Below are 16,680 nucleotides of genomic sequence, written 5' to 3'. Positions count from 1 at the left end.
TCTTGAATTATAAGACTACAAATTAAAATGATTATAAATGTAAATCAGTACCTTAAATGGTTGAAAATATTTACCTTGAAGATGCATCATGATTCTGTGCTGTTTTTTTTTTTTTTTTTTTTTTAAGTTACAGATATGATGTGGCTTCTTCAGATTGCTTTTTCCTGGTCATCTTTTTAATATAGTGTCACATGAGTACTTGCTTTTTAACATAGCAGAGCTTATACACACACTAGCATACTGGAATCACCCCTGCATATTATACTAGCATACTGGAAGAGAATTAGGAGGAGCACTGTAGAGACTTACAGCAAAAAACTTAACCAACTAAACTTAACTATCAACACATATTCATAACTATCAATGCATAATCCTTTTGTTTGTTTCATAGTAATAAACGAAACTGTACTTTGATTCTAAATGTTGGGATGACTCCTGAAATTGTTGGCATTTATCTAGATATATGATGTTCTAAACTTTTTACTGACACATTTATCTTTGGCCAACAAAATCTTGCTTAATTTGAGTGCTTTGTGGTAAAATGTGTGTAGGATTAACAGCACACTATAAAAAAGTTTTTATTGGAAAGATGTTAATGGGAATATTTTTTGCTTATGTTTAAATTAAAAATGTAGTTGTACAGATATTTGTGCTTGTATAAAATGTTAACAAATCTTCTATTTCAGGTTTGGACTGTTGTTGTTGGATACATAATAATTCTATCTGTATGGTGGACCCCAAATACGAGGCCTTACTTAATTTATCTCTCGCCTATAGTGTGGACTATTCTAATATGTCACCTTGTTAGTATTGCTGGTTCTTTACGTCTGACCATACTTCTTGCCTTAGTAGCCTTAATGGTAATTGGCTTTTTAGCTGACATAAAAGGACGGTACTCAGATTCTGGTATGTTATTTCTTTATTTTATCAGTTGTGTTTTCTATAATTATATTTGTATAAAATATTAGGTACAGAGTGGTACATAAAAAATCAACCTTTGTATGCATGTACAGACAGAAGTTAATTCACGAGCTTTGTTGTGATTATTGTAGGTTATATCATTGTCAGTATAAAAGCCATTTAGAGGAGCCCAGCGAAATGTATTTACTATAACAAAGAATCCCAAGAGTGGAGATTCATATCCAGCAGATGGATAAATTTTTTTGTGTACCACCTTGAACATTTAGGCTAACAATGCACTAGTAAATGTGTTCCAAATGTAGTATCCTGTTTATTTCAATTTATAAGTAGCTATACAACAATGCCAATATAAATAAGTAGAAAGAATGGAAAACAATCTAGTACTTTTCTTGATACTTACTGATTATCTGCACCCTCACCAAAATGTCATGAACTCGTTGGCAGCTGTAGCGAACATCCATGAACTCATTGCAGACCTTGAAGGGAAGGATCTCTTTGGGTATCTTTATGTCTGTTTCAATAACGTAGCTAGTGCTGCCTATTTTACTTTGTACAAAGTAAAGGAAGTACTGTAATCATGAAAAATTTAGGTTATCATATTTCATCAGGAATATCCATTTTAAGTTTTTTTTTTTTTTTTTTTTTTTTTTTTGTGTGTGTGTGTGTGTGTGTGTGTGACGCCTGTATGTAAGGACAGAGTAAAGGACTCTGTTTTCCAAAATGCATTTTTTCATGACGTCTATAAGAATGTATTTATTTATCTCACGTAACTCAAGCCATAGAATGGTAAAATTTTTTTGTATGGGATCTATAATATCTAGTGGTTCACCTCCCATTTTTATTGTAGTTTGCTGTACCATAGAAAATATATTTTAAATCATCACATATTCAATTCCGGATAAATTGCATGCAAAAAAAAAAAAAAAAGTACGGTGACAAACTGCAAGAAATATGCCAGAACCAAAAATGAATTTAGATCTTTCACATTGTCATCAGGGGGTTAGTGCAATGGAAGAAGTAAATAATTAAAATAGCCTGTATCTGAACTGACAAGGACAAAAATTAAGATTTAAAAATAGTCTTACTTAAACAATAAAAGTAAACTGTGTCTTCATCAATCCAATCTCTAAAAGCCGAAGTAGACAGTGCAAAAAAAAAAAAATTGCAAAATTATAACATCAAAAATGTAGAAAAATTTAAAAAAAAATGTGAGATAATAGACAAATATAAAATTATTTTGTGTAGATCGAGTCCAAAAACAAAACTTTCAAAAATATTAATCCAGTACTTGAAAACAAAACCATATCGAAATTTTTAATCAAATGTTTGAAAAGCAAAATATTTTGTTTATGTGTTTGGGCATAATCCTAATTCTTCTTCATAAAATTTCCCAGACTTATTTTAAATCTAACTGCTGTTGTGAATGCGATACAATTTTTAGTTTCTGATCCATATTCTAACACTTTGCTTGCAATATTGCACATTGCATTTCCATACAACTTTGTTTTTTAAAATGTATAGTTTCATAAAAAGTGAATTTTTGCATTCTGTTTTGTTGCTCAAATGCCATGTTCTAAAGACGTGCAGTGCTTTTTTTTTTATCCACTTGCAAATTTTACAGTCCCATTGTAATTCATTACAGGAAAAAAAAAAAAAAAAGTATTCAGAACGAAAAGAAATACTGAACAGAGAAATAACTGCTGAATTTCAGATGAATATTTTCTGGTGATATAGCTCTTTGCGTCATCAGTACTTTTTTTGCTTCTTTTCATTGTAAGGTAATCAGAAAGTACCATTTTCTGTTTAGCATTTTTAGTTGTCATTTCCTTAGGTTAATTTTTTTAATTAACTTGAATTACATCATTTAGTAACTGTGAAGTGATGAAGAATCTCAAAAATTATTCTGAGACAAAAGGTATCCACATCAAAATCCACTATTTCAGAAACTGTATAATGGACTTTTATTTTATTACTGTAATGGAAGATTTGTGCCATGAGAAGGCAGTTTTAGAAAGATGCTGATTAGGAGGTTTGCACATTTCTTTTTTTATAGTTGGTCAGTTTCTGGTGTTGAGAGCTCATGTTTGATATAATTATGTCAACTGAAACTAAAAGTAAATCACTGTGCAACTGTCACCTGAAATATTTACGTTTCTTCTTATTTGTGAATCTCTGTACATTGAGGAGGGGGATATTTATTTTGGATTTAATAAAATAGTATTATTAGTTAGATTGTGTGTTTTATGTTTAGTACCAAGTGGCTCTCAGATAACTAAACACGTCAATTATTATTTATTCACATATATTTCATTACAGGTATTTATCCTATAATACATTAGTTAGGTTCCTAGAAAATACAATGTTGTACAAACAAAATATATTTTTAATGGTTCTCAATGTTGCCTCATTTAAATTTAGACTTTTTTGCAATGCCATATGCCATTTTCCTTTTAACAAAGTACTCAAAAAATTGTATTTTTATCTCCAAAGAAATAAATTTTATTTTAAAAGTTGTTTTCTTGCTTTCAGATATAGTCTCGGTCTCAAATATGACTTCAATGATAATTACTCCTAAAAATAACAAAGCTAAATGATAATAAAGACCCAATCATTTTTTTACAAAATATTCTTCTAAAATCATTTATGCAGTTATGTAATTTATGATTACAATTTACGCAATCTGCCACCTGAAAACCTGGAGCACAAGATATATGCTGTATAAATGATGAACATAACTCAGTTTCAAAAGAAATTTAATGTGAAAGTATGCAGATATTTCCCTAATTTATTTTATTTCTTTGTGTATAAATGAATAGATCGCTAGTGTACACTACACGCAATGGCATAGCATGTAACTTAACTTTTTTTTAATGTTTAGAATAAAAATTGTGCTATAAATGTATATATAAAGTATTATAATACAGTTTACACATATACGGTCAAAAGTCTTTAATACGGACTTTCATAATACAGACCTCAAAGCTACAAACTTTTTGCGCATGCGTAAACGCATAATGCATCTACGCATGCACATAATACGCTTACGCATGCACGTTTAATGTATAATGGACGGCATAAGCTAAGCTAAAATTATCTAGTTATCTATTTCAGTTAATGTTGCAGATTGCGTTGTTCCTTAATCTTTTAATTGGATCCGGCTTATTATTTTTTGCAGACTGTTAGAGCAGTTTTATAAAAGTAAGCTTGAACTTTTGATTATGTCAAAAAGAATTTCCGATTCTGGAGCTGCCGAAGGATCTGTTGGAAAATATAGCTTGTTTTAAACCTTTTACTGCATCATCTCTCCTCCTTGAAATGTTTATTTAGTTTAGTTCTTATTTTAATGTAATATAGTAGTTCTTTTTCTTGCTGCCACTGTTTGCGTTGAGAACGGACTGTTTCAACCTAATTGAGATGCAAAAACGAAATGTGATGTTACGTAATCTGAAAAGCTGATTCGTTCCGATAGCTGATTGGTTGCCGTGAGATGACGTCATTCCTACTTCTGCTATAAGTATCTCGCGTAGCTCTGGCTCAACCCTTCTAGTTCCCGCTTTCCTGGCACTTGAGTGAGCGGTTTCCAGCCCCTTCAGAAGGATGCATGCAGTCCGGTGAATAAAGTGCCTTGGTTCCGGTTTGCGGGATGGCTGTTCCTGAATAAAGTTCCTTGGTGCCTGTCCGTGGGATGATTGTTTCGGAATGAGTTCTTTGGTTCATGTCCACAAGATTATTGTTCCGGAATAAATTCCTTAGTTCCAGAGGCTATCATGTAAGTGACAGCCGTGGGCGGCATCCATGTTCTTCAATAAAGCCGGCATTTAAAATACGTGAGCGGCGATTCCTCGTGGGCAACTAATGCAAAAGGAGTTAGGCCGGTTTTAAGTGTTTTCAAGAACTTGATTTAAATTTCAGGTGTTTTTCTCGACCATTGATTATGGACTTATTGAATGTGTAGCCAGCTTCATTTTTAGGCCGCTTAATTAATGTTTAGGATATTTTTGTTTGTATTGAATGCCAGTGTTTTAGAGACCAGGTAAAAATATTATTTGATGAATGATGGTTATATTATATTTTTCCTAAGACTCTGATATTGTTGAAATTTATTTTTCTGTGTTTTTATTCTTTATTATATTGTTAATAAATTGGTTAAGTTCAAAACCTTTTATTGTCTTCAATGTCTGCACAACATGATATCTCAGGGAGCTTTTATTGCTACTACTGCTAAATGTTTAATTTCTTTAAACTTTAAACTTTGCTTTAGCATCATTTTGGTTATGGGCCACCAGCCCCTGAGTTATTTTTAGTGCAGACTTTTGAAGTTTAAATTTAATTTAGGACTTAAGAGATTGGGGGGCGGTTTTTGTTAAAATTCAAATATGGCTACCGTTAGTGTCATGCATAATATTGCTAAACTTGATGCATGGCTTTTGGTTAAAGGTATTGAAAAATGTCCTGATTTAAATTATGTTAAGGGTATTACAAAAGTCATCACTATCAAAATAGAAGTCGATTGGCATTATCTTTAATTTATATGAATGTAAGCCCTGAATATAGAAACTTGATATGTGAAATTGATGATCCGGTAGTGGCATGGAATACGCTTGCCAAATACTTCCAGCCAGATTATCGGTCAAGACATATGTCCCTGTTTTCAGAGTTCTTAAATTGTAAAATTAAGCCAAATGAAAGTATTAGTTTCTTTTCTTCTAGATTAAAATGCGTAACTGAACAATTAGCTGATATTAATCAGGCTGTAAGAGACGTATATATATGTTTCCAGTTTCTTAGGTTCCTTCCAGATAAATTTGATCAAGTAGTTCAGAATGTTTTGAGGTGGCCAGATGAAAAGTTCATATTTAAAAGTGTTGAACTTGAAATACTAGCAGAGGAAACGCGTCTTAACTTAAGAGAGATAGATAGGGAAAACTCCAATAAGACTATAGAAGTTCAAAGTACTCACTGTGAACCCAAATTTAAGCAGATTAAAGGGCTCAAGTGTTATAAATGTGGCCGTCCAGGTCATATTCAAAAGTACTGTAGAATGAAAGGTAATTTTTCTAGATCACCCTCACCTGCTTCTTCTGTTTCCTCAGATGTATCTAGTAGTAATAAAACATCTCCTAAGTGTAAGAATAAACCCAAGTTGAGTAAAGGTAAAAATAATTCCCATGCTCAGTCCCATTTTATAGCTCAAGCTAATGTTAACAATTTGGAAGAAAATGATGATAGTTGGATTTTTGATACAGCTGCATCTCATCATTTTTGTAAAAATCGTGAATTGTTTGATACTTTTTCTCCTGTGAAAAATGAGAATATGCTAGTAGCTATTGATAGGTAACTTTTCCAATTCATGGGAAGGGTACTGTTAAAATGAAATTTGGGGATACGGTTATTTTGCTTAAAGATGTGTTATACTCACCTAAACTGAGACGAAATTTAATATCTGGACCTAGAGTAGATATCAATGGAGCAAGATTTTATGGTAAAAATGGGCAAATTAAAGTTACTGATGATGAAAATTCAACTTTGTACAGGGCTAAGTTGATAGGAAGTAACTATCATGTATTCTCGAAAATAGTCAAAAAGGGGTGCAAATCTGTAAAATTTGAGGCATCCACAGTTCAGCATAATAATAGTGAATTATGGCATGGTCGGTTTGGTCATATAAATTATGGTGCTATTGTCAGGACTAGTAAGAGACATTCAGTTCGAGGTCTTCCTGTGTTAAAGCACTCACCTAATTTGTTTTGTGAACATTGCCAAATCAATAAGCAAAGACGAATCTCCTATAGACCCTTAGAAGGTATTCAAGTAAAGAGGCCGCTTGAAAGGGTTTTTTCTGATGTATGGGGACCTATTAACATTCCAGGTAGGAATGGTGAACGTTATTTCGTTTCCTTTATTGATGAATATTCTCGTTATGTGGTAGTATACCCCATTGTGGAGAAAAGTCAGGTGTTTGAAGTATTTGAAAGGCATATAGCACGTGCGGAAAGATCTTTGAACCTTAGGTTGAAGTGCTTTAGGACTGACAATGGGCGAGAATATGATAATGATCAATTCAGGTCATATTGTAATAAAAATGGTGTAAAGCATGAATTTACAGATGTATATACCCCAGAACAGAATGGAGTTTGTGAGAGATTTAATCAGACAGCTCTCAACAATGTACGTGCAATCTTACACGATAGTGGAATGAGTTCCGAATTTTGGTCAGATGCAGTAATGTATTTTGCATATTCATTTAATAGAATCTGTCATAAGGGCCAAGATAGAACCCAATTTGAATTATACACTAAGCGGAAACCATCTGTACGTCATCTTAAGGCATTTGGAACGATTGCCTATGTGGGAATTCCAAAGGCTAAAAGAAATTCTAAACTTGATCCAAAGGCAACGTAGGGCCGATTGATTGGGTACAGTGTACGAACAAAAGGGTACAAGGGATTTGGTTGGAAAATGAGCAAAAGGTTGTAGAAACCCTAAATGCTACTTTTAAAGAGTCAATTGGAATGCAGAAAAGTGGCAGTGGAGCTTCACTGGGCATCCTTCCTGATTTGGAATCTGAAGAAAGGGTAGAGTTCCAATCTAATGATACTCCAGTTGGCTATTTTCCTGAAATAGAGGAAAGAACCGATACCAATGTACCTTCTTCTACAATTGGCACTGACACTCAATCTACATTGAGACAAGTAACTTGGCTTCGTAAACCTGTTCCAAGGCCAGACGGCACTCGTACGGATGTATATTATTTTGAGAGGGGGTGTAATCAAAGACTACGATCGCCAAATGATGTAGAAAGGTATTGCACTGAACATAATATTCAGTATGATCCTACCTTGTTTGATTTCAAGGGAAGCAATACTTATAGTGGTGAAATCGACCCAACTGGCACTCCTTCAACGTCATATACAGTCAAAAGTCGTTAATCCGGACTCGTCGGGACTTCGACGATTCCGGATTATCAATTTTTCCGGATTATAGATCATCAGTTTAAATCTGGTAAGATGGCATGCAGAAATTATAAAATTAAATATATGAAACCGTAATTTATGAAATAAAGAGCAATTATGATCTAAAGGGTATCAAAATTTACAAAAAGAAAAAGCTAAATATTTATTTGTTTACTTTATTAAACATTTCTTTCAATGTAAGTTGTTTAAGTTGCTTCGTTTCATGTGATAATACTTTCTCTTTAATTCTGTTAAACAGACATAATTTCTTGTTTAGTTACAAAGTTCCGCTGTTCAAGTCCTATAATTGCTGTGTCGAGAATACCGACTAATTTGTCAATCGAAATTTTTTTCGTTTTCAATAACCTCTGTGTCACTTTCTTTACTATCGGAAGCAAATTATAATCATGAGGAACTTGATTTAAATCATGTCAAAGACCGAGTACATCGAGATGAAATACTACATTTAGTAAAGAATTATAAGCCAATTAAAATAAAAACATCTGCCCTGAAGATGAGGATAGTGCTGACAGATCAACTTACAATTCATTGCGCGCCGCGTTGTTTCCCTCCCCCCGCAGAGCAGCGTGAAATTGATAAACATATTTCGGAATGATTAGATAATCAAAGGATATGCCTTTATCCATTTTTTGCAGCAATTCCACTTTCTGTTTAATGGACTTCGAAACATACTTTCGCTTTGTAGATCCTTTACATATTAGTAAATATATATCGGAAATTCTATTTGACATAATCGAAAGTTCAAGCTTACTTTTATAAAATTGCTCTAACAGTCTGCAAAAAATAATAAGCCGGATCCAATTCGAAGATTAAGGAACAATGCAATCTGCAACATTAGCTTAATTAGATAATTTTAGCTTAGCTTAGCTTAGACCGTCCGTTATACATTAAACGCGCATGTGCACACGTATATTCGCAGCCGTAAAGGTCTTACGCGCACGCGTAAATGCCTATGCGCATGCGTGAACGCGACGCATGCGCAGAAAGTTTTTAGCTTTGAGGTCCGGATTATGGGTATCCGAATTAACGACTTTTGACTGTACCTGAGATAGCTGACTAGATGTTTCAATTCCAAACACTTATAACTAGGCTATGAAATCTGCAGAAAAGCTTAAATGGATAGAGGCAATGGCAGAGGAAATGGCCAACATGCGAAAGCATAAGGTATGGCATCTTGTTCCACTTCCTAAAGACAAGACTCCACTAGGTTGCAGGTGGATTTTCAACATTAAACGTGACGAATTTGGAAACATTGTTCGTTTTAAAGCTCGTTTAGTGGCTCAGGGTTATCGGCAAATTGAATACGATACCTATGATGAAACCTACTCTCCTGTAGTCAACTTTTCAGTAATAAGGCTCTTTTTCTCCCTTTTAGTTGCACACCTTGGATGGGCAAATATACAATGCGACATAAAAAGTGCCTATCTCTACGCTCCTTTATCAGAGGAAATTTATATGTCCCAACCTCAGGGTTTTGTAGAGCGAGATAAAGAGACTTTCGTGTGTCGTTTAGATAGAGCCTTGTATAGTTTGCATCAGAGTGGGCGATTATGGTACTACGAGTTGGATAGAACACTATGTAACCTAGCAAACAAAATAAACAAAACTCTTAATTTAAATACACACAAAAACAAATTTCATATGAAAATTGTTTCACAAAATCTTATCAGGTTATGCTTAGTCAGCGGTTTTGTCATGGGATTAACCAGATTATCTTTACTTGGAACATATTTTAAATCAAAAATTTCCCTGTTCAATAGATCAGCAGGGATGATTTATCAAGTTTGAGTGGTGCAATTGTGTCTATCGTTTTAAAGATTTTGTCATTCTGTTGGTTTATGTTGATGATATAGTTGTGTTTGGAAAAAGTGAAGTTCAGGCCAAAAGGATATTAAAAGTCCTGAGTTCACATTTCGATTTAAAAATTTTGGGTAAAACAAGAAAGCTTCTGGGTGTGGAATTTGAATATGAGAACAATAGTGTTTTAATTCATCAGCAATTATATATAGAAGACATAGTTGATCGATTTAAGTCTTTTAAAATACAAATTACTTCTCTTCCAATAGTTAAAGGTGTGAAATACTCAAAGTCCCAGTACACAAGAAGAAATGACTGAAATGATGAATTATCCTTATAGAAATGTTTTGGGATGTCTCTCGTTTCTTTGCAATCGTACTCGTCCGGATATAGCTTATGCTGTTAATATATTTTCTCAGTTCCAAAGCAATCCTGGTAAGTTTCACTGGGAAGGATTACTTAAACTTTTAGGGTACGTTTCCAATACCAGACAGCACAAACTTAAACTGGTATGCAAGGAACTGAAGCTCAATATATATTCAGATTCAGATTTTGCTTCAAGCAGGGATGATATGGTGTCTATCGGTGAACAAATAGCTTTGTTGGGAGAATCACCTGTATCTTGGTGTACATTTAAAGAAAGGGGAGTGAGTTTGTCTACTATGGAGGCTGAATTTATCTTCATGACTGAATCAGCAAAAGAATTAGTTTAGTTTAAAAACATTTTGGATGAATGCATTCAGTTTAAGATTGCAAGTAACTATGTTTCGAGGCCAATATTGTTTGCTGATAACATGGCTGCTATATGTTTCACAAAATCACCCATTGAAAACTCAAGGACAAAACATATAGATGTGAAACAATTTTTCATTCGTGATCTATTGAACAAGGAAATTTTTGATTTAAAATATGTTCCAAGTAAAGATAATCTGGTTAATCCCATGACAAAACCGCTGACTAAGCATAACCTGATAAGATTTTGTGAAACAATTTTCATATGAAATTTGTTTTTGTGTGTATTTAAATTAAGAGTTTTGTTTATTTGAAACTAATATGTTATAAGTCATATTGTGATGGATATAAGGTAAATGTAAAACTGTATAGTGTAGAATGTTGTATGAGTGACCAGGGCCCTGGGTAAATGTATTGAGTGTATGATCATACATATGTCTTTGTATTGTTTTGTAACATGTTGGACTTTCTTGCTATGGTAAATTTTTGAATAATGGGATAAGATGTTCCCAAAGGAAAATTTTCTTAAAAATTTCTGAATGAAATTGTGATATTTATTTATTCTTGTTTTGAATTTTGTAAAGATACTGGCATTCAGTTTTTATTTCAGGTCGGAGCTGATGATGTAGGGGGCATTTGTTGGAAAATATAGCTTATTTTAAACCTTTTACTGCATCATCTCTCCTCCTTGAAATGTTTATTTAGTTTAGTTCTTATTTTAATGTAATATAGTAGTTACTTCTACTTCTTTTTCTTGCTGCCACTGTTTGCGTTGAGAATGGACTGTTTCAACCTAATTGAGATGCAAAAACGAAACGTGATGTTACGTAATCTGAAAAGCCGATTCGTGCCGATAGCTGATTGGTTGCCGTGAGATGACGTCATTCCTACTTCTGCTATAAGTATCTTGCGTCACTCTGGCAGAAGGATGATTCGAACCACTGAGCTCCTAGAGACAGGTTCGAATTTTTGCGCTCCTCGTTTGCGACTTGCTTTTGCTTATCTTTTACATTTGCCATTATTGCTTTTATTACCATTTGCTTCAGGCCATCTAGAACTTCTAGATCTTCCTTTCATTTGGTGAGTATCTTTCATTGCATTATGGTGACTCTCAGCGGCATTACATAGCTATTCTAAGGCAATTCAGGTGTAGGATCAGGAAACTACAATTATGCTAACGCGTAGCGGTGCTCAAAGCACCAAAGATATGCAACATACTCCAGGGTCCCCGTTTTGGAGAATAAATAGATTAAAAAATCTCGAAACCGAGCGAGAAAAGTTTGTTAAAAAAGGCCATGATGAGGGACTAACAACTGAAGATAGGAAAAACCTCCTAGAAATAGAAGACGAAATTGTATTACATAATTCTATATTAGAAACACCAATATCTGATGAATTATCTCCGACTAATTCACCCAAAAAATTACCTATAATTTGATCATAGAGAAAAAGATATTACCCAAAATAAAGTAAAAAATAATACCACTTCAAATGAAAATCAAAATCAACCCTATGATACTACTCCAACCAGCACCAAACTTACCAAAATTGAAAGTAATCATTGGCGTACCATGCCAAAGCAGCGTACTCCACAGAAAAATCCAGAAGATAAATCGCCAAATCTGGCTACCATAAACCCTTATGAAATACTTCAGTCAGAAGTTACCCTAAATGATGACACAATAGGAAACCACTCAGATAATCAAAATAGCTCAAATAATCAAAATAACTCTGATGTTGATCATGCAAATTCTCAAAATTTTGAAAAACCAAAGAAATACGCAAATAAAATACCTCCATTCGTCATAACAGATACCAACGTAAGCTGGAAAACCTTAAATAATACGCTTACCGAAAAACTCAACATTCAAAAAGTGGATGGAAAACTTAAAGGAGGCAACCTAATAATTAAGGTTTTTGATTTAGATGAGTATAGAAAAATACAGGAATACTTTAAAGAAAAGAAAATAACTTATCATTCATTTCTTCTACATTCAGATAAAACAGTAATAGCTATAATCAAAGATCTGCCAAATGACGTAACCGAGCAAGAAATTGAAGAGGATTTAAAAGAGCAAGGAATACCAATAATAAAAGTTAAACACCTAACTAAAATTACTAATGGCACATCTAATTTTATTCCGGTTTTTTATATTGAAGCACCCAGAACTGAGGAAGGGAAGAAATTAATGCATGTAGAAAAAATTATAGGATTATGGGTACGTGTTGTCAAATACCAATCTAAACCTGGGCCCACTCAATGTTACAATTGTCAACGATACAATCATACACAGCGAGCTTGTCACAATACACCTCGCTGTGTAAGATGTGCAGAAAATCACAGATCACACCTCTGCCCTTTTAAGGGCACTCAAAATTATGATGCGAAGTGTGTCCTATGTTTAGGTTCACACCCAGCATCTTCTATATCTTGCCCTCGCAGACCAGGCAATCAAAATAATGAAATAAATAATGAAATCCCAAAGCAAATTCAACAATCTGCAATGAAAATAATTCAAAGCTTAGAAAATACTACAAATTCCCAAAAAAGTCAAATAGGATCACATGATCCTATTGACCAATCAGAAAACAGTCTATCCTATTCTGCTGCACTCCAAGGAAAAATTATAGCTCAAGAAAATAATATCACCAATAATAAGAAAGAGCCAAGATTAAAAAGAAATCAAAACAATACCCAAGAACGCACTGGCAAAAATTTAGACCAATTTATAGCCTTTATGGCATCAATATACGATCTCTATGATGACTTTTGTCAAGCCAATTCAGTTACAGAAAAAATGTCAGTAGCTTTTGAAGTGCTAAGAATATACGAAAACCTCAACAATGATTAATTGCAATATTCAAAGAAACTACTCAAGTGCTAATAAGCTAAATTATATCAAATCTGTATTCTATAACTGTAATGGAGTAATCAGGCAGCACCTACAGACTACAAAATTTATATTTGAAAATAATATTGACATCATGATGCTAAACGAAACTCATCTGAAACCAAATAAAAAATTTAAAATTGCCAACTATAGTATCTATAGAAGTGATAGATTACATAACAGTGGAGGTGGCACTGCTATCATTATAAAAAATTCTATCAAACACATGGATTATCAACTTCCTAACTTTAACTCAATAGAAACCTGTGCTTGCCTTGTGTATAGTAACAATATTACACCCTACTTATTTGTTTCGGTTTACAAGCCTCCACAAAAAATAATCAATACAGCAGAAATAGCTTATATTTGCAATTTGGGTTACCCTACCATAATAGCAGGAGACTTAAATTGCAAACACCCAGCATTGCATTCCAGATATACAAATAGCAATGGCAATAGACTGTACAACTTCATGCAAAATTCTACCATCAATATCTATTCTACAACTGAACCTACACATATCTCAACCTGCAATAGCCATATCTCAGATGTCATAGACATACTTATTACTAGCAATATTCCACAAATCCCAGATCTTATCAACATCCCTGAACTGGATTCAGATCACAATCCAATCATGTTCACTCTTAATAATATTATCCATTATATGCCTCCCCAGCCAACTAAAGTAAACTGGACAGATTTTAAATATATATTAAATGACAACATTTCAGCTAATGCTAGTATGACTACTCCTGAATTAATAGATAAAGCTACCAATCAACTTAACAATAAAATTATTGATTCCATCAATAAAGCTACAAGAAACTCAACCAAAAAAGACTACTCTCTACCACACCATATTATTGAAGAAATTAGAATTAAAAAGAGACTTAGGAAAACATGGCAAAGAACTCGTACCCACACTGATCACATCAATTATAAAAGAGCGTATTATAAAGTAAAAAAATTATGTGCAGATTATAAAAATGACAGTTGGAATGATTATGTCGAAAAACTATCTCATACTGATCACTCCATTTGGAAGCTAGCTAAAAAACTTAGAAGCAACAATGAAAAAATAGGACCCATTGAAAGCAACAACAATATTATTCATCATCCTGAAGATATTGCTAATGAATTTGCAAATGTTTATGAGGATCAATTCACCATCAATACAGTCAAAAGTCGTTAATTCGGACACCCATAATCCGGAATGATCTATAATCCGGACCTCAAAGCTAAAATCTTTCTGCGCATGCGCCGCATTGACGCATGCGCATAGGCGTTTTACTCGTGCGCGCAAGACATTTACCACTGCGCATATGCGTCTGCGCAAGTGCAGAATAAGTTTTCGCGTGCGCGTTTAATATATAACGGACGGTATAAGCTAAAATTATCTAATTATCTATTTCAGTTAATGTTGATGATTGCGTTGTTCTTTAATCTTCGAATTGGATCCGGCTTATTATTTTTTGCAGACTGTAAGAGCAATTTTCTAAAAGTAAGCTTGAACTTTCGATTATGTCAAATAGAATTTCCGATGCTGTAGCTCCCAAAGGATCTAGAAAACGAAAGTATGTTTCGATGTCCATCAAACAAAAAACGAATTGCTACAAAAAATGGATAAAGGCATATTCTTTGTTTATCTAACCGTTCCGAAATCTGTTTATCAATTTCACGCTGCTCTGCGCGGGGGGGGGGGACGTCGCGGCGCGCAATGAACAGGAAGTTGATTTGTCAACACTATCGTTATCTTCAGGGCAGATGTTTTTATTTTATTCGGCTTATAATTCCTTACTAAATGTAGTATTTAATTTCGGTGTACTCCGTCTTTGATATGATTTAAATCAAATTCCTCGTCATTATAAATATCACGAATACAAATCAAATAGTTTTCTGGTTGCAATTTTCTAATTTCGGCTATGCGTAAGGTATGCTTTACGCATCCGCGCGTTGAAAGAAATATTTAATAAAGTAAACAAATAAATATTAGGCTTCTTTTTTGGTAAATTTTGATACCCTTTAGATCATAATTGCTCATTATTTTATAAATTACGGTTTCATATTTTTAATTTTATAATTTCTGCATGCCATCTTACCAGATTTAAACTGATGATCTATAATCCGGAAAAATCGATAATCCGGAATCGCCGAAGTCCCGACGAGTCCAGATTAAAGACTTTTGACTGTAATATGAATCATCAAGAAGATAATAACATAAAAGAATATGTACAAAATTTTCTTAACTCCAGCAGGAGTACAGCCAATTCCCCTACTACACCTTCTGAAGTTAGTTATATCATAAAGCAGCTCAATCCCAAAAAAACAAGTGGATATGATAAAATTTCCAACACTGCAATCCAAAATCTTCCTAAGAAAGCGATTATTTATCTAGTTAACCTGTTCAATGCTTGTCTTAGAAAAAATTATATTCCTTCCGCCTGGAAACTTGCTACAATAATCATCATTAAAAAACCAGGAAAAGACAAGAAACTGACCACAAGTTACAGACCAATCTCTCTACTTCCAGCTATCTCAAAAATATTCGAAAAAATTATTCAAAAACGTCTCCAGCAATATGCGCAGGACAACAATATCATCTCTCCCTTCCAATTCGGGTTCAGAAAAAATTATTCTACTATTCATCAAGTTTCCCGCATCATTGAAAAGATCGGTGAAGCTTGTAATAAAAAGGAAACGGTTGCTGCTCTTTTCCTCGATGTGGAGAAAGCGTTTGATAAAGTTTGGCATACAGGCCTCATCTATAAACTAATTAAATACAACTTTCCTGCTGCTTTAATTCAAATAATCCACAACTACCTGCAAAATAGATTTTTTCAAGTTCGCATCAATAATAATTACTCCACTAAAAGAAGAATAAATGTGGGTGTCCCTCAAGGAGGAAATTTGGCACCGTATTTATATATTATCTACACAAATGACTTTCCTACCTACCCAGGCACTGAGATTGCTCAATATGCTGATGACACAGCAATTTTCTCTATATCTATCAACCCTTATCATGCCCAACATAAACTACAACAAGCTGTTGATTGGCCAAGATTGGCTGAAAAAATGGAAAATCAAAATTAATCCCCATAAAAGTAACAACATAATATTCAGAAGAACTACTAGAAGACCAGTCTGTGAACAACTTTATGTAAATAATCAACCTGTAAATAGAGAATACACTGTCAAATATCTCGGCATCTACCTTGACTACAAACTTAACTTTAAAGAACACCTTCTTGCAACTAGAACCAAAACAATGCAGGCGTTCATGAGCGTTTACTCTATTATTAATAGTCACTCAAAACTCAGCATCAACACCAAAAGAATTATCTACTTACAACTCATTCGAC

General features: G+C 33.7%; 1 protein-coding gene across 8 annotated transcripts in view; it reads left to right on the top strand.

The window, feature by feature from the left end:
• LOC118194292 (transmembrane protein 245) overlaps window positions 1-16,680 on the top strand; it is a 128,297-nt gene that overhangs the window by 10,238 nt on the left and 101,379 nt on the right. For all 8 annotated transcript variants that reach the window (XM_085824838.1, XM_085824842.1, XM_085824841.1 and 5 more), the window contains exon 2: window positions 687-906. In XM_085824838.1, coding sequence (XP_085680964.1) covers window positions 687-906 — 220 coding nt within the window. The remainder of the gene's footprint in view (window positions 1-686; window positions 907-16,680) is intronic.

The sequence above is a fragment of the Stegodyphus dumicola genome, chromosome 10, assembly GCF_044657685.1.
Source record: "Stegodyphus dumicola isolate Sdum_Otavi_A_Nest chromosome 10, ASM4465768v1".
In the NCBI taxonomy this organism is placed as follows: domain Eukaryota; kingdom Metazoa; phylum Arthropoda; class Arachnida; order Araneae; family Eresidae; genus Stegodyphus; species Stegodyphus dumicola.
This window is presented reverse-complemented; position numbering and strand designations above follow the sequence as displayed.